General features: G+C 35.7%; 1 protein-coding gene across 2 annotated transcripts in view; it reads left to right on the forward strand.

Annotated features, from left to right (window-relative positions):
* The window catches only part of cables1 (Cdk5 and Abl enzyme substrate 1), a 34,891-nt gene that overhangs the window by 6,208 nt on the left and 4,805 nt on the right, over positions 1–23,878 (forward strand). Inside the window, exons 2-8 of one of the 2 annotated variants that reach the window (XM_073849524.1) lie at positions 8,161–8,232; positions 9,146–9,238; positions 10,321–10,398; positions 14,290–14,395; positions 14,586–14,739; positions 19,348–19,451; positions 22,088–22,194. In XM_073849524.1, the coding sequence (XP_073705625.1) occupies positions 8,161–8,232; positions 9,146–9,238; positions 10,321–10,398; positions 14,290–14,395; positions 14,586–14,739; positions 19,348–19,451; positions 22,088–22,194 (714 nt within the window). The remainder of the gene's footprint in view (positions 1–8,160; positions 8,233–9,145; positions 9,239–10,320; positions 10,399–14,289; positions 14,396–14,585; positions 14,740–19,347; positions 19,452–22,087; positions 22,195–23,878) is intronic. The other variant, XM_073849526.1, reaches the window with a different exon arrangement.

A 23,878-nucleotide genomic window follows, 5' to 3' on the forward strand; every position in this document is an offset into this window, starting at 1 on the left:
AAATATTAAGGCAAAATATGTTAGATTTATATGTAAATGTAATTGCAACTAATCGTTTTGCAGCTCTAAACTTCAAGATGATTTGTCGTATCTCAGTAAGTCATATTTGTTGTGAAGACAATTATATTGTCGCTCTAACCTGCTGATTTTGATGAATTCCACACGTGTGCTTTCTCTTAAAGGTGAAGTGTGTCATTTTTGAGCAACCCAAAAAGAGTAGTAAAAATAATGATTGTTTTAAACAGCTTTCCCAAAATACCACTTATTTACCATTTGTTGAACTAAATGGGTATTCCCACCCCCAAAATCACTTATTAATTTAAGTGTGTTTACAGAGGAATCAACACACAAAAAGCTAACATCCACTGAAAAAAAAAATAAAACACACAAAAAAACTGTTAATTGGATAATTCTAAGTTTCCTTACAGTATACAGAGAAAAAAAAACATAATAAATCTAATGGGACATTAATTTTACAGTGAAATGCTGTTAAATGTATCATTTTTGAAAAAAGTGAAAAAACAAAAAAGCAAATTGACACTTCCAGAATTCCTTTTGACACTTTACATTTGATGCCCCCCCCCCCCCCCCCCCCCCTAAAATTACGGTTTGTTCTTCTTCCTTTTTTTTTTTTTTATTCTTATCAGTTATGTATATTAGGGCATTATGTTGCAACTTAAGTTGGTAAATTAATGTTTATTGCATTAATTTGTGACTCTGGACCACAGTTGTAATTAGCATATGTATATTTGTAGCAATAGCCAACAATACATTGTATGGGTTAAAATGATCGGTTTTTCTTTTATGCCAAAAATCATTAGGATATTATGTAAAGATCATGTGGATATTTTGTAAATTTCCTATCATAAATATATCAAAACTTTTTTTAACACCCCCAGATTCCAGATTTTCTAATAGTTGTATCTCGACCAAATATCGTCCTATACTAACAAACCATACATAAATAGAAAGCTTTTTTATTTTACTTTAATTGAAATAAATTGACCCTTATGTGACTGGTTTTGTCTTCCAGTGTCACATTTTGTGTCATATGTATTACCATAATGGTAGTTTTGTATTTGTGTGCATCTTCTATGTATTATTTACCTCAGCTTGTGGAAAAGCTAGTTTTAGGAGCTTTGATTCTGTGGTCTTTTTATCATCACTTGTGTTTTTTGGTGATATAAGTGAGGGTACAAAACTATTTTAGTACTTTGGTAGCTTGGTATATTAACATTATGTCAGTTAATAAAATATGTGTTGTATTTCTTTTTTTAACTGTAAATTTTATCAGTAATATTGTTACCTTAATTTTCAAGGTTAAGTTAGGGCAACAGCAGCAATACATTTCATTGTCTTTTATAGTCGTCACTGCATATTAAGCTCAGATAGGAGAAAGTATTTTAACGCTACATACTTGAGCTTTAAACAGTGTGGGACTTGTTCTAAATGGGCAGCTGCTAGAAACAAACACAGGTTCCAGGCAGGATGCCCAGTCTCTGCCCTGACTCCCTTCCCCCCCTTCCTCCACTCCCTGCCTCTGACCTCCACTTCCTCTCCCAGACCCCCTCCTGCATGGGCTGCCACTTTCCACCAGGAAGACCAAAACCTTTAGATGCACTGCCAAGAGCAGCCTGTGAAGAGAGACTGTGTAGTGTAGTTCTGTCTCCCATTTGCACATGCTTCCAAAAACAACATGTACACACACACACCCTATATGATCCTGTTCTTCAGGGCCTTCTGTTAAACTATTGTCTGCCCTGATTGGGCAGCCCAGACAAAAGCATTATTGCAACCCTGTCAGGTCTAACTGTGTGAAGAGTGTGGTGTTATGTAATTCCTGAGCTTTAATGGCTGGCTATACATCTGGTACTTGAATCTTGCCTCACAATTACAAAAGTTGTCCAAGACAACTAAGTAGAGAACTCTAAAAATTGCCAGGGTTTATCTGTGACTTACAGTATAATACTGTATTCTGAGGAAAAAAGTAACTATATCACACTATGCTGTGTAAAATAAGTGTTAAATGTGTTCTGCAGCTTTTGGTTGGGAACGTAGACATAATTTACTTATCATAGAGATTGATCTTAATCAACAGGCATAATTTCAGATAAAAAATAAGTAAGTAAATTGTAGAACTACTACCGTAAAAGTTACTGTTAAAGTATAGCAACTAATAGCAAGGAATACACTATGAATTAGCGTTTAGAGTACATGAATGGGACAGAGAGGAAACAACAACCAAAATATCCTTGTTTTTCTTTTTCCACATATTTTAATATATTTTTAAACTTTTCACCTTATTTATTCTTAGGAAAACGTTTACATTTCCAGCAGATTCATTACTGGATATGTTCCATAACCATTGAAACAAGCCATGTTTTGGATGGACCATGTCCTTTTTTCCATTGTATTATGCGGTTAGCTGGCATTGCTGAGAGATTACGTTGACATTTTTTTCCAGTGAAATAAATGAAGTCAGGATAAGGTTTTAAACCAAACCTTAAAACTAGTATCGGATGTGGTGGGAATTGCAACCAGGCAAATTCTTGCCAAGACATGATTAAAAAAAAGGTCTGCTGTGGCTTGTTGCTCTGTTTTTATCCTGAGAGTTTTCAGGAACAAAGGACTTTTACAGGATTAGATCCCACTGGTTACCTAAAACAAAGAACAGTGGTATTTTAAGGATTGAGGTAAAGGAAATATTGTGTAATGGCAAGCAGATGTGGCAGGAATAAAGGATAGCATGTATGTGGATTCATCAGTAGGGTGGAAAATGGCTTAAAGTGAGATTTTGCTGCTGTTACGAGTCAAGTTCATAACCTCTCATGTTTAAAAGCTGCTTTCTGCATGGTAAAGGCCCAATACAATAACTTCGGTGCAGTAGATGACGCTTGTAATAAACTGTGAGAATAAATGTCTTTGCTATAGCCTTGTAGATTGAAAAGGCTTACATAAACATTTGACATGTGTATTGATGTTTTGACTGAGGTAATTTAGTTTGGTCTGGTCATGACCATTGTTTTCTTACCGTTCCAATGGTGTAAAGCGTAATCACCCAGAACACACAGCTCTGTTTTTCCTTCACTCTCGTCACATCAAAGTTTCAGACAGCTTTTGAAATCGAGATGTTCTTAAAATAATTTAAAAGGGGTCATGAACTTTTGATGTTTTCAAAATTCCTTTCTGCAAGAGCAAAATTCAACACAGTAGTTTTTGTGGTGTTTTTGTAATGAAAGAACACACTAAGGCTAGAAACACACGTAAGTGTGCAAATACTTATACTGATAAGTAGCTTAACTTGTTGATATTTTACTAACTTGACAGTAGTTGAACTGAAAAGGAAAACTTGTTACATCCCAAGTGATGTACTAGACACTGAACACTAACCAATGACCCTATTGTATATGATAGTATTATCTTAAAAGTTACGTTTTTTTGATACACTGAAGTATTTGCCTTTTTCCATTTTAAGAAAATTACATTTAAAATGCACCTGATGTGCTATCTTTAATGCATGCATCTTCCATTTCATTAAGGAAGCTGTGACTTGAGTGCATAAAGTGTGTGATATTCTTTTTCTTTTTCTTGCACCTATAGTGCACCATGCCTCATTACATTTTTTCACTGTGTGAACAAACTTTTCGCACCTACTAATTGCGACGCACATACTGTAGACACTAAAACAGCACCCTTTTGCAGCAGTCATGAGAAATCAGCGTGTAGTTCCATTGTTTAGAATTTGGTTCTGGTTCTGGAACACAACAACACACAAAATTGAGCTTTCGTGGCTTAAAGCATTGCATTCTAGTATGAACATAAGAGTATGTTTTGAGCCAAGTTGTTCATGAAGAATGACACAAAACCACCAGCGGTTCAATTACACTGGAGGGAAGTTTATTTTAGGTTGTCATGTAGAGTAAGTTTAGGGTGTTGTTGTAGGCAGCCTGTGCTCAATTTGGTGCTCTCTGGTGTTATTTTAATAGGCAAGTCTGCAGGCTTGGACTTATAAAGTGGCCTTGTTTAGTTGGTTCCTGGGACATAAGAGTGTGAAAGACATAAACGTCCATTGGGAGTTGAGGCTCACCTTACAGATATGTTGATGCACCTTGTGCCTTACCCTCTGATAAGCATTAATTACAGATAGATGCCTGATTATTCTTGCTGTGGTGATCATGTGACTGTCATTGCCCAGGGTGATACTAAGAAATGCACCGAAGACTCGGCTAACCTATTACAGCATGGGTTTTAAAAGTGTGGGGTGCCAGAACATGTAAGGGGAGGCCCACAGAGTGATAAATAATTTAATTGATCCAGCATCTTTACCTACATTGTTAGCGCAATTTTTTTTGCCACTTATTCAGTTTATCTACATAAACTATAGAGGGTTTGCATCACGATTTGGTCAGTTACCTGGATACGTGGCCATATTGGCGATAGTTGGATGTAAACAATAGCATTGGTTGCACGGTTAATGTACTAATTGTTCTGCAAATTTATGCTGTCTAAACCATGGAAAAAAATGTGTGGAAGCTTCTAAATCATATAGAGAGAGACTTAAAAGCCGCTTTTCCACTATCAGGCCGAACCGTTCTCAATGCGTAACCGTTCTGTTCCGTGCCGATCCGGGCCAGTCAGCGCGGATACAGCTTGATTTTCCACTGCGGTGCAGATAACAGAACTCTTTGGAATGTAAATACAAATGCGTCAGTCGTTGCCTTGGTAATGCAAGAGTAGGCAGCCCCGCTTCTACTGTTATTGTACTTTTGGACGCGATATGTATGTTTGAGTTTTTTTATTTTTTCCTGGCACTGTTTTGAACTTTTATTAATGCCCTTCTCTGCAAGACACTGCACTATAATTAAAAAAACTTTTTCGTTTTTCTTTGCACCCTCCAGCTGTTGTTGAATTTTTCCTTCTGCCCAAATATCAATATTAGAGCAAATGTTTCATGCACAGACCAAAGTGTCTCAGCCATTTGTATTTATATTTACCGTATCTGTTTACTGCGCACCCGCTTAGCCATAGAGAAACTGGTAGCCAGGCAATAGAGTGGTGACGTCATGCACACGCATTTTACCAGCCCGGCTCAGCACGGTTGTCTAACCGTGCCGAGAATTCCTGGCAGAGAACGGTTTGTAATCGTGCCGTGCCGTTCCAGGCTCAGGTGGAAACACAACTGGAACTGTACCCGACCGTTCTAAGAACGGTTCGGCACGATAGTGGAAAAGCGGCTAAAGAGTAAGCAGGAAAGAGCGCAATATTTTGACAAACTGAAGTTAATAGATGTAGAGAGAATAGCCCAATATTTGGTTCTGACCAGAAGTAAGAAACAGGAATGTTGTTGCCTTGGAAATCCTGCTTCAGTTTGGCCAACCACAAACGCCTTTTGTTCCTCGGACTCTTGCACTTTTCTCCTTGATTTGTTATCATTTTTGGCAGTCTGTAATACTCCAAATGTTTCTCCCACTCTGACTGATTAGTATAGCCCAAAACATGACCATTTTCAGCAGCAATAATCATCATATTTTGTGAGTTTCGTTCAGGTCAGTGCCATTGTTTACGTTCAGTGCCAATTTAAAACAGCACTAATGCAAAGAAAACCTGGTCAATTGCCACTGTCGTCTTTTGGCTTGCTTAGTTGGGGGGACTTAAAGGATTAGTTTACCCAAAAATGAAAATTCTGTCATTATTACTCAACCTCACGTTGTTTGAAACCTGTAAGACCTTTGTTCATCTTCAAGACATAAATGAAGATATTTTTAATGAAATCCAAGAGCTCTCTAACCCCCCTAAGACAGCAAGGTTACTACCACATTCAAGGCCCAAAAAGGTAACAAGAACATCGACAAAATAGTTAATATGACATTAGTGGTTCAATCGTAATTTTATAAAGCTACGAGAATACTTTTTGTGTGCAAAGAAAACAAAAGTAATGACTTTGTTCAACTGTTTTTCTCCTCTACCATTTTGGAGAGTATCACGATGTATGCGCACACTTTCCTTTAAATGTAAACAAAGCCCGGCACATGTCTTCTACGCCAGCAGCATGCATTGTTTACATGCGTGGAAAGTACACGCATACATCGTGATACTCTCCAAAATGGTGCTAGGCTGATGCAGAGGAGAAGAATTGTTGAATAAAGGGAGTATTTTTGGTTTTTATTTGTGCACAAAAAGTATTCTCATAGCTTTAAAAAATTACAGTTGAACCTCTGATTTCATCAAAAATATCTTAATTTTGTCTTGCGGGTTTGGAACAACATTAGGGTGTGTAATTAATAACAGAATTTTTATTTTTGGGTGAACTAACCCTTGGCAATTAGATTTGGAAATATAATTTACTTGACTGCGTGCACACTTTTGAATGAGAAGTGAACTGAGTTGAATGATGACATCACTATTCTCACCAGAGCTGCTTTATAAATGAATTATATTCAGTCAAAAATGTATGCACTTTACACTGTTATTGAACCAAACTGAATCAACAATGAACTGATTTTCAATTGAACAATAACTGTTTACTATTGTCTTTTAAGAGCTGCTTTAGAGCATAATTGAATTCTGTTTGCACCACTAAATTATTATTTTACTTTTTAATACTGTAAAACTACTTGAAAACAATCTGTATTGCTGAAGGTGCTATATAAATAAAGGTGACTTGACTTGAATGGAAAAAAGAATGAGCTTGAATGAACACTACACACAGTGAACATTTGCAGTGGTCACACTCTTATCAGGTGTCTGTTATTGGTCTGATTTCAGAGCTTATTTGGCAGGAACACAAGCATTCTTCAGCCCACGTTTCCACAGATACAGGTCTTTGCAACAAGGCCATGCTTGACCTGCTTTTCAGCGCTGCTCTCTGCTTTTGAAAAGCAAATATGAAAAACTTGAGCTCAGAGTGTGTGAGCTTAGACGAAAAACAGCTTATGATAGTCTTGAAATAGAAACAAGTGTTGCTTATGAGGCTTTTTCTCAATCTCCCTGGTGTGTTGTACCTTATCAGCAGACTAATAGATGTTCGTTATTACCTCAGCTTGTGAGAAAGAATGTGTTATGTGAAAGTGTAACTGAAATCTGTGCTGGAGCCGTGACTTATCCTCTTATAGGGGCTTGTTTCTGGAACATTCTGTGTGTGATCTCATATTACATCAGGAAAATAACAAAGTCGAACACTTGTGCTGCAACAGGTTTGGTATTAATGGGAAACTTTAACCTGAACTTGAAGTAATGCTCTAAAGCCCACAGTGCTGTGCGCTCAGTCAAGCTTTGTTTGGCAACGTGCTAAATCATAATAAGTTAGTTTTATGTTTGACTCATTAGGTGGTGTGCGAAATGCCGCAGTTACTATTTTGGTGCAAAAGCCTATTGTGCGGTTAAAAACTCTAGTGAAATTATTAATTGTTGAGTAAGTGTTTTAGTCAGATTGACATTCAGACTGACATTCAGGTCTTGCTTGCAACATTGCCTTTTTTTCCATTCCGTTAAAAGAAGCTAAATTTGCATACCTTCATGGTGTTCAAGGAATATTACTACTTTACAGGGTTAGTTCACCCAAAAATTAGCCTATTATTTACTCACCCTTAAGGCATGCTAGGTGTATATGACTATCTTCTTTCAGTTGAATGCAATCAGAGTTATATTAAAAAAGAGTTCTGGCTTCTCCAAGCTTTATAATGGCAACGGGCAAGTGTGTCTCTTCAATAGTCCAAAAAAAGTCCAATAAAGCGTATCCATCCATTATAAAAAAGTGGGGTTGTAATGCGTTTTTGTAAGAAAAATATCCATATTTAAAATATAATAATGACTTTAATCTAGCTTGCACTAACAGCTGTATGGAAGCCATTCCTGGTGGATGGCGTAGGGCGTATGCATAGCGCAGGCACTTTTTGTTATGGATGGATGCACTTTATTGGACTTGTTTTGGACTGCTGAAGAGAAACACTCGCCAATTGCCATTATAAAGCTTGGAGGAGCAAGAACAATTTTTAATATAACTCCGATTGCATTCGTCTGAAAGAAGGAAGTCATATACACTTAGGATGCCTTGAGGGTGTGTAAATAATGGGCTAATTTAAATTTTTGGGTGAACTAACCCTTTAATACTACAAGTTTATGACTGTGACAAAATCTTACCTTATTGTTGTTAATTTGCAGGCGGAGACTAATATCCCAGCGTTCCTCACTTGAGACTCTGGAGGATATTGAGGAGAATGCCCCTCTACGCAGGTATTACCAGGCGAACCATAACTTTTTAACTGCCAGAGGCCTTACTTGGTACAGTACAAGTGTTATTCTGACAGATAGTGATGAAGTATTGTTTGGGTAACTCATCTAATTGTTTCTTCACTTAACATTGTGTAAACCTTTTTACTTTAAAAGTGATGTATTAAAAGTAAATGTAGTGCTGTTCAGTATGATTTTGCACATGGTTTATGTTTAACACATTTGTTTTGTTTACTCTTTAACTTACTTTAAGACTGGTCTCTTCAGACAAATTCTGGAGTACTATACGTGCTTGGAGCTAGTTACACTAGGATAAAGCTTGTAAATAAATACATTATTAAAAGCAATAGTAGTAAGTGTGAGAAAACCACAAGGTCAGAAGTCAAGTCAAATTGATTTATATAGCACTTTTTACAATACACATTGTTTCAGAGCAGCTTTACAGAAAATCATAATGTTAATATTTTTAATATCTTAGTTTCTTCATGCTTTATAGTAATATGGTTTTATATTTTGCAGATTAGCTGTGATTTTCTATATAATGTATATATGTGACCCTGGACATCAGGAATCTGTAATCGAAGGGTGCAAAACAAGCTAAATATTGAGAAAATCGCCTTTTAAAGTTGTCCAAGTGAAGTTCTTAGCAATGCATATTACTAATCAAAAGTATATTTGCAGTATGAAATTTACAAATTATCTTTATGAAACATGATCTTTACTTAATTTCCTAATGATTTTTGGCATAAAAGAAAAAATCAATAATTTGGACCCATACAATGTATTTTTGGCTATTGCTGCAAATATACCCGTGCTACTTAAGACTGGTTTTGTAGTCCAGGCTCAATATATTGCCATAAGTGGATCAGTGATTGTTTCTTTAATGAACAGTGTTGATTCTGCTTTGCTCATCTAGATGCAGAACTTTATCTGGTTCACCCCGACCAAAGAGTTTCAAGAAGGTCCACTTCATCAAAAACATAAGACAACACGATATGCGCAATGGAAGGTATGCTCACATCCACCCAACAGCCCACACACAGACATCTCACAGAGAACAGCACCCACGCATCAAGTGTTTCAGCGAAAGACTCCCCTTGAATTTATTAATAGATTTTTTTTTCCTGGTTCTCAGTTGTTTTTATTTTTTTACTTTTGAAAATTAATTCACAAAATTATTTCCCTTTCGGATGGAATGTTTTCAGGATAATCATGCGCATTGCAACCATCATATTTCTTCTAGTTTTATAAGGTCAATCGATTTGGATATAATACATTTACTTTTGTTTCTGTTTAAAAACAAGACCACTTGAAGTTGTAGAAACTGGAAAAGGAAATGGTGTTTTTCGTTACTTTCATCTATTTGTGTGTGTGTGTGTGTATTTGTCTGTGATATTTTTAGCCCTAACTGATTCTCTGGTGTTTTAAGTTGATAGTAGGAGCAGACGCTCTCTAAAACCCAAACATCTGAGGCATGTTATTAGTTTTTTTTCCTTTCTTTTTTTTCTAATTGATTATGTAGTGTTAGGCAGATGCTCTCTTTTATCTGAATGGGTGTGTTGGAAAACAAGAGTTCATGACCAGCATCGTTTTTCCGTTAGGCTTTTGAGAAAATCCATGAAGTACACACATTTGCAGCTTTCCAATGAAGTCACTGACTTTTGTTTGTAAAACTGCAGTGTTTGAAGTGTCAGAGGGCAGAAAAATGGCCGTGCTTTGATCCAGCATATTTTATTTTGTGTTTTAAATCAGTTAATAGCAGTCCTGACCTTCTGAAGGAAATATAAGAAGTTGAAAAGCCTTGGCTGAATATTCCATTCTTAAATCCTTTGTTTGTTTGTAAACACGTCAGTTCTCAGTGGTCTCAGTAAAGTTGTAATTTACTTCAAAGATTGTTTTTACAGGCAGTTTGCCGTTCTTTTAGTTTTCTTCTTATCTTTGTTGCATAATCTTTCAGATACATTCCCACATGATATATGTCTATTTCATATCAGTTATTTACTGTGTGTCTTTTCATCTTTGCCTGTGGTCCTGACCTCTATATTCACAGAGTTCACTTCAATTAGTTCATGTATCATTTTGTCTTTATAGGATAGTCCTTATCAGTGGCAGAAGATCCTTCTATAGTGTATTTTCTGTCCTGCCCTATCGAGATTGTAGCCAAACAGGGTATGTATTCTTCAGCATGTAAATCTTTTCATATCATCACTTTTTTTTTTTATCCCTTCTCTTTTCCCATCCTCCCATTTTTTTCCCTGGCCATTATGAATGGGTCCAAAAATATCTTTAAAAATATATATACCGAAAGTTTTTCATATAGTGTTCAGTGTTCTGATTTATTCAGTATTTTTTAAGCTGTATGCACAGATCATTTATATAAGTTTTCTATCATACCTCTCCAAATTTTTGGTAGTAGGTGTGTAATTTCAATTCAGAGAGACTGACCAACAAGCTTGGGCACGCTTTATGTAGACCTCACCCTTGACTTTACCGCTTTTTCTTTTTTTTTTTTTTTCTAGAACAGGCTTTTTTAAATTCTGGATCTGCAGCTGTGCAGCTACTTTCTTTGATATTTAACACAACTTTTCATCTGCCTTAATATCTAACTTCTAATGGGATGTTTTTCTTATCTATGCCTTGGCATTGCCTGCTTTCCCAGTGTTTAAAGCTGAAACTTGGAATTTATTTCTGTAATCTATTCTCTGTTTCTCCTATCACAGTTTAATATGCAGAAACAACTGTGAAAGTGAGCCATTTGTAGGTTTATTTATTGAAAAGTGGAAGCTCTGTGGTGGCTTTTTTCAAACACTGTTTGAGTATCTTGAAAATCTATAGCTCAGCCAATAGTGTAAATTTGAGGCAAAAACTTTCAAGTCACACAGAAATTACACACTTTGGCTTTAACATAGTTTGAGCTTTTTTTACTTAAATTTCTCACAGAGTAAAAATTCAACTTATAGAATTCAATTTGCTTTTAGCCTGAGATTGGAGACTAATGGGTCGTTGGTTTGTTTTTAATGATAGCAACTTCAGGTAATCTCAGTCAGTGGATTTATTACTATCTGAGATTATACTGTGGGGGATGGTGTATATTTTGAATCCTGCTGTGTCTGTTTTCAAACACTTATTAATAATGAATTACTACTGAACGGCACTGTTTTTTTCATGATTCTCTTCACTACAGAAGTGTTAATGGTTTAAAAGAAACAGCATGCAAATAATTTGCAATACAGATTGTGAAACTGCATATTAACTGGACAAAGGGCATCTTAAATTCCATTTAAACGCCCTTTTATGGCTACACTTGCATTTATTGAGGTACTATGGAAAGTTGATAAAAGCCTTGTAGAGATAAAAGCCTCTCTCTATTATAATGTATGGTACTCTATATGGATAAATTCAGTGGAGTCCAAAAGTCTCAGACCACAAGTGAAAACGCATTAGTTTGCATTATTCGAATTTAATATGAATGTCTTGCTCACAAATTGGCATAACGATTTTAAAGCGAATGATTTTTTGGTAAATCCACCTTTAGCACTTTCTGATCCATTGTTCATGTTAATATTCCATTGGAAGGAAGGAAATCTGACTTTTTGTACAAAGGGTTAACATGGTGAAAAACAGATTTGGACATTTTGATTAGAATGTAAACAGATTTGTTTAATTGATAAATGCTGAATGCTTTTTTGTTTTCAATGTGGTCTCCAACATTTGGACCCCCTTGTATATAGTATTTCATAACTGAGTCTGCTTAGTTATGCATTAAACATGATGAATGGCCAATGGCAAGATTCAGCATGATTTATTCCATTGATGTTTTGGCTTGGCTATTGGCAGTAAAGTGCACAGTATTGACAGATCAATCTAAGTGGGGTTGTCCTGGAAATAGTGGCAAGTTTATGGACATGTTGTGCTGCTTGCATCAGCGCCACCAGTGGCCGAGGAGTGTTAGATGCTTCTGCATTTCTGATTGAGTGCTAACAAACTAAAACACACACAAAGTTTATGTCAGCAAAATGAAGGAACGAGTCAGGTGAACTGATAATTAGCTATGGGACGGTCGTGTCTCATACACTGTGGATCTAGGGGTTGCCATGGACTCCTCTTGAAAATCTGGTTTGTTTTTAAATATTTATATGAAAACTCTCAAGGGCACCTGTTCTTATTAGCTCTTGCCTAATGCTTTTCCATTCACCAAGCTGTTTGAAGTTCTCCTGTGCATATTACCTTGAACTGCTGTCTATCCTCATGGGATCTGAGATTATTGAAGCCTCACTAAACATCTTACAAATACTTCGTGCTAATGCTAAGTTCTGTCTGTTATCTACTAATAAGACTTTGCTTCTAAGTCTGCACATAAATAAGTTAGTTCTAGTCCATCTGGTTAGTTGGTCTTTCACTTGAATGTTTAATTTTGTGTTTTGTAGTCATCCTTTATGCGTTGACAAAATGTCAACATTATTTACAAACGCTCTAGATAATATTGTTTGTACTTTTATCATTCTTAAATCCTCTAGTATACTGCAAACAAATCGTGGCATTAGTAAAATTAATTTAAGTTTCATAAACAAGAAAGGCTTATTGAATCACTAAAACACTTTACAGTTAGTACATAACTCTTGCTTCTGTGCTACTAACAGTTTTGTAGACTCTTGGTTTGTTCCCTTTAAAGGAGTAGTTCACTTTCAGATTTTTTTTTTTTACAGATAATGTACTCACCCCCTTTTCATCCAAGATGTTCAGGACTTTCTTTCTTCAGTCAGAAGGAAATTGTTTTTTGAGGAAAGCATTCCAGGATTTCTCTCCATATAGTGGACTTCTATGGTGCCCCCGAGTTTGAACTTCCAAAATGATTAAAAAAGTATACAAATTGTAAATGTTTTTAGAAAATAACCGAAGACCCTTCTTCCTCGGCTGGGATCATTCAGAGCCCTTTGAAGCTACATTTAAACTGCATTTTGGAAGTTCAAACTCGGGGGCACCATAGAAGTCCATTATATGGAGAGAAATCCTGAAATGTTTTCCTCAAAAAACATCATTTTTTCATGACTGTAGAAAGAAAGACATGAACATCTTGGATGACAAGGGGGTGAGTACATTATCTGTAAATTTTTGCTCTGAAAGTGAACTACTCTTTTAAGGGCCCTTAGCTATGTAAAGGTAACTGAAGGCTAAAGAATGTTAAAGCATGTTTAAACAACCCTGCTGCAGTGTTATTTGTGACCCTGGACCACAAAACTAGTCTTAAGTAGCAGAGGTATATTTGTAGTAATAGCCAACAATACATTGCAAGGGTCAAAATGATCGATTTTTCTTTTATGCCAAAAATCATTAGGATATTCAGTAAAGATCATGTTGCATGAAGATATTTAGTACATTTCCTACCGTAAATATATCAAAGCTTAATTTTTGATGTTGTTGATGTTGTTGTTTAATTTAAGTACATCAACTTAAGCTTACATTATTTCAGGCAATTTTCTCACTTTCTTTTTTTTATGTTTTATTTTATTTCAGTAAATGTTTATTTTGTTTCAAATAATAGATTTTTTAATGGTTTTAGTCTTAGTTTAACTAATGTGAGAAGCTAATTGATTTATTTGATTAGTCCTGGACCCTGAAAATAACCTGTGTATTAACCATTCATCCATCCATTTACCATGAGTCTTGGGGCATGAGACAATCATTTTTTACTGAATTTGTTTGACGTTGTATCACAGTTTGAGTTTATGATGCAACATTTATATGTGTATTCAATACAGTAAATAATGTTTTAAAATAATTATCACATTAGAGTTCATTGTGTAAGTGTATAAAAGTTATTATAGAAAGTGTTTTCATAGGAATTTGGCTTGTACATAATGTGGTTTAAAAACAACACACTATATTATTGTCGTTTTCTTCCATTTAAAGCCAAGCTTTAAAAATGTTTCAAAAATAATATAGCCAAGTGGTGAGCATAGCAGGTTATTGTGGCAAATGGTGTAGCAGCAGGTTAAGCATGTTTGCCAGTACAGACTGCTGTCTATGGAGGGACTCTGAGATGTTCTCTTGCCCCAGCAGGGATGTGAAGACAGAAAGCGGACGCCAGCGACACCCCTCGGGTGGCATGAGTGCCAAGGAGATGGTGATCGGCCTGGAAGGTGTTGAATTGGGTGCAGATGGCAAGGTGAGTCTCTTTTTTTTGTTTGTTTAATGTTATTAATAATATTTGACTTTTTATTACAAAATATAAAGTTTGCAATCTATGTTTTTACCTTCATGTCTCTGTGTATATACACTTTATAGGCACTTTTTTGGCTAGTATAAATTTCATCTTGATGAGTATTTGACTACAGTTTCTGTAAATCTCTTCACAGACAGTTTCATACACACAGTTCCTGTATCCAACCAATGTCCTGGGTCGTCGAAACACCATCGACTCCACGTCGTCTTTCTCTCAGTCTCGGAATGCCAGTCACCGCAGCCTCAGCCTGGCACGTGCCAACAGTAACCAGAGTAGCCTTGATACCGGTACGTGTGCCAGCAACTTGTCATGGCTTTTTCATTAAAATCTCCCTAATATGTTCCGACAAGGGGCTGCTTGTTTAGTTTTAATGAGCAATTTGGTAAGACCTCTGTTTAATAATGTTATTTATTAAGCTGCCTTGAGCAAGGTCATGAACTTCTTGATACAAAATTCTTACCATACAGTTGTATGTAGAACTACATACAGGGTTTGTACAAGGTGCTTAAATCTCTTGAAGTACTTGAATTTGACTTTTTGAAATTTAAGGCCTGGAAACCTCTTGAAAATAGCAGTATTCCTGAAGAGTTACTTATAAAGTACTTGAATTTTTTAAATGTATCTATGAAATAAGTGTTCAAATTCTTATATATTTTTAATGTCTTTCCAAGCAAAATCCATGCAATTCAAAAAACAAAATACTTTTTCTGCTCATTTCAGTTAATGAAACTAGTATTAAAAATAAAATAAAATATAAAACTGCAAGCTAAGCCAGTAGTAGTACTGAGAATGTCATGTCATGACTGAAGACACAAAAAGAGGAACAGATGAACGGATTGAGTGAGTCATTTACACTGGAACCGCTTTAACAATTCACTAGCAAAAATAAAAAAAAAACTGATCCAATTAAAACTTTGACATTGCTTGTAACCATTTTAAAAAGCATGTAGTGATGAAACTTTTTTTCTAAACTATTATTCACTTAAACCATTGCATTCCAAAATGACTTACTGTTTCGAAGTGCTCCGATTGGATTGCATATTGCAAATCATTTGATTCAGATTGGGACTCTGAAGCAGGTGTGCGAATCATTTGACTTAGATCCAAACTTCATGTATCACGAATCATTTGATTTAGATTGGAACTCTGCATATCGCAAATCCTTTGATTCAGATCAGGACTTTGGAGCATGTATCCCAAATCATTTGATCGGGACTTCAGATCACGTATCACTAATCATTTGATTTAGATGAAGATTTCGCAGCAGCTTTGCGAATCAATTTGCCTTAGATTGAAACCTCACTTATCACGAATCATTTGATTTAGATTGGAATTTTGCATATCGCAAATCATTTGATTCAGATCAGGACTTTGGAGCATGTATCCCAAATCATTTGATTTAGATGAAGATTTCGCAGCAGGTTTGCGAATCAATTTGCCTTAGATTGAAACTGCATGTATTGCAAATCATTTAATTTAGATTGGATCTTCGCATATCACGAATAATTTGATTCAGATCGGGACTTCGGCGCGCGTATCGCGAATCATGTGATCGGGACTTCAGATCACGTAACACAAATCATTTGACTTAGATCGAGACTTCATGTATCCCGAATCATTATGATTTAGATTGGAACTTTGCGTATGGTGAATAATTTGATTCAGATCGGGACTTCAGGGCACTTATTGTAAATTATTTGATTCAGATTGGGACTTTGAAGCAGGTGTGTGAATCATTTGACTTAGATCCAAACTTCACGTATCACAAATAATTTGATTTAGATTGGAACTCCGCATATCCCAAATCATTTGATCGGGACTTCAGATCACGTATCACTAATCATTTGATTTAGATGAAGATTTTGCAGCAGGTTTGCAAATCAATTTGCCTTAGATTGAAACTTCACTTATCACGAATCATTTGATTTAGATTGGAACTTTGCATATCGCAAATCATTTGATTCAGATCAGGACTTTGGAGCATGTATCCCAAATCATTTGATCGGGACTTCAGATCACATATCACTAATCATTTGATTTAGATGAAGATTTCGCAGCAGGTTTGCGAATCATTTGACTTAGATCCAAACTTCATGTATCACAAATCATTTGATTTAGATTGGAACTCTGCATATCGCAAATCATTTGATTCAGATCAGGACTTTGGAGCACGTATCCCAAATCATTTGATCGGGACTTCAGATCACGTATCAGAAATCATTTAATTTAGATCGTGATTCGGAGCAGGTTTGCGAATCATTTTGCCTTAGACCGAAACTTCACATATCGTGAATCATTTGATTTAGATTGGAACTTCGCGAATTGTGAATCATTCGATTCAGATCGGGACTTTAGATCAGAACTTCGGAGCCGGATCAGTGACTCTTTTGCTTCACATCAGAACTTCGGAGAGTGGATCGCAAATTATTTGATTCAAATTGGAACTTCGGAGCAGGTTCGCAAATCTTTTGATTCAGTTTGATACTTCAGTGCAGGTTCGCAAGTCATTTTAATAGGGCTGGGCGATTAATCGAAGGCGATTGTCATGCGCATTTTGTCAATAAAGCCGGGTCTTTGATTAGCCATAATTCTCCAGCACCTGTTTTGAGATGAAGCAGCATGTAGTACACAGAGCTGCAGTTCACTAAGCTACGCCTAATCGCGTTCATAATCGAAATCGATTTAATGGAACGATTATAAAATCGAAAAGAAATCGTTTGCGATAATGGCAGCTGTTTGCGTAGCTTCTCAGTGAAATACGGCGCTGTGTAAAAAATGTTGCTACATCTCAAAGCACGTGAAAATACCACATTTAATAATATTTTTACTTCAAACTTACTTCATAACGTCAGGCAAGTGTTAAAATGAATCCGTCTGTGAAATGATGTGGCTTAATAACGCACATAACATAGTTCATAATATTCTAAGCAGTGATTAACGCATTGCATTATAAGTATACATTATTCTAATGAAAATTACAATAATACGAACTTCAGTAAACCATATATTGTCATAGTAGTGTGTTTATTAGTCATGTTGAATGAATGAAAGCAGTTAAGTCTTCCGTTTAGGTTTCTCCTTCAGGTGTTTTTGGCGTTTCCGAGAGACAGAGCGCACTCTGGCCTTCGGATGAAGATTTACTGCTGATCACAGATCACATAGAAATGGAGATCACAGATCACCGTGCTTCACTAAAAGATGCGCATGACAATCGGAGCTTCCGATTAATCTCGATTCCGATTAATCTCGAATATACACAAATATAAATCCTTTAAAGTGCCCCTATTATGCCTTTTCAAATATGATATTTCATGTAGTGTGTCATGTAGCTGTATGTGAACATAAACTATCTGCAAAGTTGTGACGCCGACAGTGCACTATAAATAAAGTTTTTGTCTAACAAAAAAAAGAGTCGGCTCACATTCGCCTAAACGAGTCGTCAGCAATTCGAATCTTTTTTCTGTAACGGCCACACGTCACGAGCTACACATTTGCGTAATGTCCGCCCACGTTCAATTTGGCGAACAACTTGCCCGCCCACAAACAGTAGGCCTACCATTTTCAAGTGGATTATATCATGTCAAGAAGACGCCCTGCGCTGTGACAGCCTGTGAGAGTGAATTTGTTTTATATGCCCTTCCGAAAGATGAAACTATCAAGAATGAGTGGTTAACATTAATTTTTTCAACACCTCAGCAGTCCAATGCCAATCTTGTGTTGTGTTCGCGTCATTTTACTGATGACTGCTTTTCCAATCTTGGGGAGTAACGTTACAACGCGAGATTCACCAAACGCTTGGTTTTAAAAAATGGATCAGTGCCCAGTTTATTTGGACCGGCTTGCTCCTCTGAACTTCTACCTGTAAGTATGATTAATAATTGTATTTTCTAGCGATCGTTCAAAATACGTCTTTGTGTACGTTATGGTGTGTAACAACCCTGCACATGTCTTGGTAACCGGCTAACTTGCGTTTCTGTAGTTCTGTTGTTCAGCTGTGAGTGCAATGTAGTCTAAAAAGTCTTGTGATTGATGCAGCTTGACTGTCTGTCTGCCTTATTAGTTTAAGTAATGATAATGATAAACGATGGCTTAACGCAGTGTTATGGATTGTACAGTGTTGAAGTTCACAACGTAGAGATGTGTCCGGTTCGCTTACAAAAGCAAATTGTAACATATGACACCCACTGAGAAACGTCCTGCTCCGGTCGTGCTTGCAAAACAGTTTCTTGTCGATGTGACACTTCAACAGTTTCATCGTCAGACTCCGGCTCGAATTGATAGGGTAAAATCGAGGCTATCTTTTCTATGCATTAACAGGTCTCCGCAGCTGTCATTCAGTTATGCCAATGGGCGTTTCGTTTTTGCGCTGTAGCGGTAGACCAATCCAGAAGGACTGCACCATCTGACCAATCACAGCGGTGAGGGCTCACTGAAAGGAGGGGTTTAGAGAGACTGATTCTTCGAACTGCTTCAAACGAGTCGTTTACGAATCATTTAGAAACGGGGTAAAAATAAATCTAATTTTGGAGAAAACTAAAGTGTTTTTTGAACTTGCATACATGTAAACCTGTTTTAAGAGACTATTACAACAATATTAACTACCTTTAAAATGGCATAATAGGGGCACTTTAAGAAAATTAACTGTGGTTTTAATTTGAAAGAGAAGACATTGTGAAGACAATGAGATCTCTGATTGAAGTCCTTGAAAATCAAAAAAGTAGTGCTTGAAGTCCCTGAAAGTCCTGTAATTTAATTTGACAGTATCTGTACAAACCCTGTACATATTTATCTACAACTGATTTTACTACATATTTATTACGTAGTATATTTGCTTTGAGTACTAAGTGTCTTACCACATGTAAAAATCTGTTTATTTGCCCTCTCTTTTCTCACAGGGAATGAACTGGGAGATTTCAGGGAGTACGACCCCAATCTTCTGGATGACCCGCAATGGCCATGTGGAAAGCACAAAAGAGTGCTCATCTTTCCTTCATACATGGTGAGTTACATCACATAGCACAATGCAAGACTGATTCTTGAGTGACTTGTTTAAAATCTGCATGTTTTTATTGGCAAATTGCTCTTTCATAGCTTAGAACAAGGATTTTCGAAACCGATAGCCTTCCCGATCCCGATCCCTATCTCTCTCCCACTTCGCTTCCTGTCAGTACTGATCTGTCCTATCACAATAAAGGCAAAAATGCCAAAAAATACATCTTAAAAAAAAAGTTAATAAATAAATATAAATATAGCTACATTTTTAATGCATATAGACCCATTTATGCTGTTTAATTAAAATAAATGTTATGTTATATGTACTAAAACCAAAGTAATTATCTGGAAAATTAGATTCTTTGACATTAAATTGACAGTATTTCTTTTTCTATCTACTGTTAAAGTAATGTGTGTTGTCTAATTCAGGTTTTAATTATTATTAAAATAGTGCTCTAAAGCAATGTGTTAAAAATTGTAATACAATTTTAATTCGACAGCCCTAAAAATAAAATGTTATTTTTATTTTACTTCTTTATTTCAGATTTTTCTCTTAAAACTAATTGGGACATGAAAAAGAAACAAATGTTGATACACACTGCTGCTCAAAAGTTGAGATCAGTAAGATTTTAATGCTTTTAATTTGATTAAAAATACATTAAAAAAATTGTAATATTGTGAAATATTATTGCAATTTAAAATAGTGGTTTTCTATTCCATTATACTTTAAAATAGAATTTATTCCCGGGATGCAATGCTGAATTTTCAGCATCATTACTCTAGTCTTCAGTGTCACATGATCCTTCAAAAATCATTCTAATATACTGATTTATTATCAGTATTGGAAACAGTTGTGCTGCTTAATATTTTGTTTTTGAACCTGTGATAATTTTTTTAGGATTCTTTGATAAATTAAAAATTAAAAAGAACAGAATTTATTTAAAGTATACACTACTTTTCAAAGTTTGGGCTGAGTCATTTTTTTTTCTTTCTTTCTTTGAAAGAAATTGTATAGAGCAAGGATGTGTTATATGAATAAAAAGTGATAGTAAAGACTTATATTGTTAGAAAAGATTTATATTTTGAATAAATGCTCTTCTTTTTAACTTCTTATTCATCAAAGGATCCTAAAAAAGTATCACAGGATCCCAAAAAATATCAAGTTTCCAACATTGATGACAAAAGTAATAAATCAGTATATTACAATGATTTCTGAAGGATCACGTGTCGCTGAAGACTGGAGTAATGGCTAATGAAAATTCAACTTTACATCACAGAAATAAACTATATTTTAAAGTATATTAATTAAAATAAAAAACTGTTTTTTTAAATTGCAATAATATTTCATAATATTGCTTTTCTCTGTATTGATCAAATAAATGGAAATTTGATGAGCATAATAGACTTTTTTTTTTTAAAGCAAGCTTAAAAATCTTACTGATCGCAAACTTTTGAGCGGCAGTGTATATTAAGTGTAGAGAATTATAAAATGAATATGAATAACATAGTTGAGTCTTCTAATGTGAATTTGCTGTGATAAAGTATGTTTATAATGGGATGGGTGACTTTTGATCGTAGCATTTGGTATCTTAACAGATCTGAGCACAGTTTGAGACAGCTGAAATGTTATCTGAAACTAGAAACACACATGAGATGACCCGGGTTGTTTTCTCAAGAGAAAAAAATCAGAGAAGCAAGAGACTTTAAGAAACAATTGAGATACAAAGATCTTGTTTGGGGTTTTTCTTTCCTATGGAGTATTTTTTAAAAAGACGGCTCATGTTACTTGTGTCGCTCAGCGATTTGACTTGTATTGTTTACTGTTGCACACACATTTACAGTGTGAACTTGAATCCCTAGCTGTCAGTTAATTAGTAATGAACATTGTGTAGCAGAAACACCAGACTGGTGACCTTGAAAAATGCTTGTCTTACTTCCAAATACTGGAAGAAACACTATGTCTTTGTTTGTCTTCATTATTGTTTTTTCTTTATTTTTTTATATCCTCTTTGTTTCTGTTGTTGGCAACTATAATTATTATTATTTTTTTTTTTTTTTTTTTTTTCAAATCACAGCTAGCGTCTGAAAGTGATTTTATCATGCTTATGTAACAGAATGTTCATTTCCTATTCAGCTCTGTTTTTGTTTTTGCATTGTGTAGTAGACACGTACTTGAACTCAAAAACTCAGACTGTTCAGGAGACAGCCTTCCCCTTCCCCTTCTATTGGTTATTTAATGCTTGTAACAATTGCTATTGTGTGCTATGAAGCAAGAATGTATAAAGGAATTGCCTTGCAGTTTCCATGAACATCATTTCAGGATAAAAGAACAAGGCCCCGGACATTGTATCATGTTATTATATCATATGCACATAGAACAATAAACATCCATTATTTTCGTTCAATGATTGTAGTTGAAAAATTAGAAGTTATGCATTAAAGTGTAACTCTAGAGGCACAATTGAGGATGGCCAAGAAAAACCCTCATTTTGAATCTGCAAACCATTTCCAGAACAAAACCAGTTCCCATGCTTTGAAACTGGGCAAATGTTTCAGTAACCCAGTGGAAAATCAGCGTGATATGTGTGCACTCATATGTATATTTGACAGCCAGTCTCAATGAATATCCACACTTTCTTCCAGACCACAGTCATAGAGTACGTCAAACCGTCTGATCTCAAGAAGGACATGAATGAGACTTTTAAGGAGAAGTTCCCTCACATTCGTCTTACACTGAGCAAGATCAGAAGGTAAGGATGTTGGTATCCATTTTGTCTTCTGATTAATGTTGTCAAAGCAGTCCATGTTTTAAATCGTGAGACCCTTGCAACCACCCTGGTCTCAGGGCGAAAGCATACCTCTGGGAACTTTTTCACAAGATGCGAAAAATGTGCCGCCATATGAAATGTCCAATGAGTGGCACTAAAAGCATGTTTTTTTGTTTTTTTACCGGAACAAATGAGCGTACATATAGTACGTTTTATGTGACGTTGGTTTTGTGCACGTCACCGCAGTTCTGACTTGAAATGTCCGTTAAGTGGCGCTATAACTCTGTGGCGATTTAAAATAACTTTTACTTCGGGGCCGTTGAATGCTTGAATCTGATTGGCTGAAGAACAATCTAATGGTGTGCATTATTTTCAGGGAAACGCAGCACTTGCCCGCATTACATGTCTATATCACTTAACCACACGATTTCAGTTATTTCAAAGGTCCTTACAGCCAGTGTTGTTTTTGACAACCATCTTAGATTTAGTTTTAGTCTTAGTCTTTTGGACTAAAATGGTTGTTAGTTTTAGTCCAATTTTAGTCGACGAAAAGTCAAAAAGGTTTTAGTCTAGTTTTAGTCGACAAAAAGTCAAAAAGGTTTTAGTCTAGTTTTAGTCGACGAAAAGTCAAAAAGGTTTTAGTCTAGTTTTAGTCAAAAAAAGGGTAAAAAGTAGTCTTTTAACAAATTAATGTAGGTCAGTAAGTATTTTGCTGTTGGGTAGTGTCACTTAAGTTCTGAAAATAGCAGATCTATAGTTCAACACAATGTGAGCTTCCGGATCGATTATTTTCACCAATAATTACAATAATGAAGGAAGGTTTTAAAACATAAAAGACAAACAAGGATGGAATGCTAAAACAAAGAGTTTTTAATGCTAATACGGCTTGCCATAGCGGCAGATACTAGGTTTTAATTGGCATGCACAATAAGCAGAAATGTCATGCATTTTAAACGTCTGACGGACCACCCACTAACATTTTCGTCTATTCTCGTCTCGTCAACGAAAACTCACTCACGTCTCGTCATGTTTTAGTCATCAACGAGCCATTTTTATCTCGTCAACGTCTCGTTATCGTCATGGAAAAAAGTGGCGTCAACGAAATGATTTCGTCATCGTCATCGTTGACAAACAACACTGCTTACAGCCCAAAACAGCAAAATAACCAAAACTCACAACGACACTGGCCAAACAAATAAATACAGTAAACAATAGGATAAAAACGACAGATTATTATTTTCATGTTGTTGCCACAATATTATGTTTTATTATGTACGGAAATAACCTACTCTATTTCTCCCACTCTCTCTCCCTTACAGATGCACACATATACAGTTTTCATACACGTTAGCATACGCGCTAATGTTGTTAGTGCTGTTCTGACGATTAACAAATTAAAAACTAAACGACATTTCTCACAAGCGAGGTAACAACAGCGTTGTCTTGAAGAAAATTAACTTAAAGTTTCACTATTAGTAGAGACGATGCTGCCAATCACTTTTGAGAGACCCACAGACTTGAGAGAGGTAATTCACGAGCTTAATCTCTCTCTCCCTCTTTCTTTCTTTCTGTATGTCTGCCTGTCTGTCGGTCGGTCTAAACTTCATTATTAACTGCATTAGTTAGAAATAAGTGATATTTTAAAGTATATTGAAATAGAAATCAT

The sequence above is a fragment of the Garra rufa genome, chromosome 10 (assembly GCF_049309525.1).
Source record: "Garra rufa chromosome 10, GarRuf1.0, whole genome shotgun sequence".
NCBI lineage: Eukaryota > Metazoa > Chordata > Actinopteri > Cypriniformes > Cyprinidae > Garra > Garra rufa.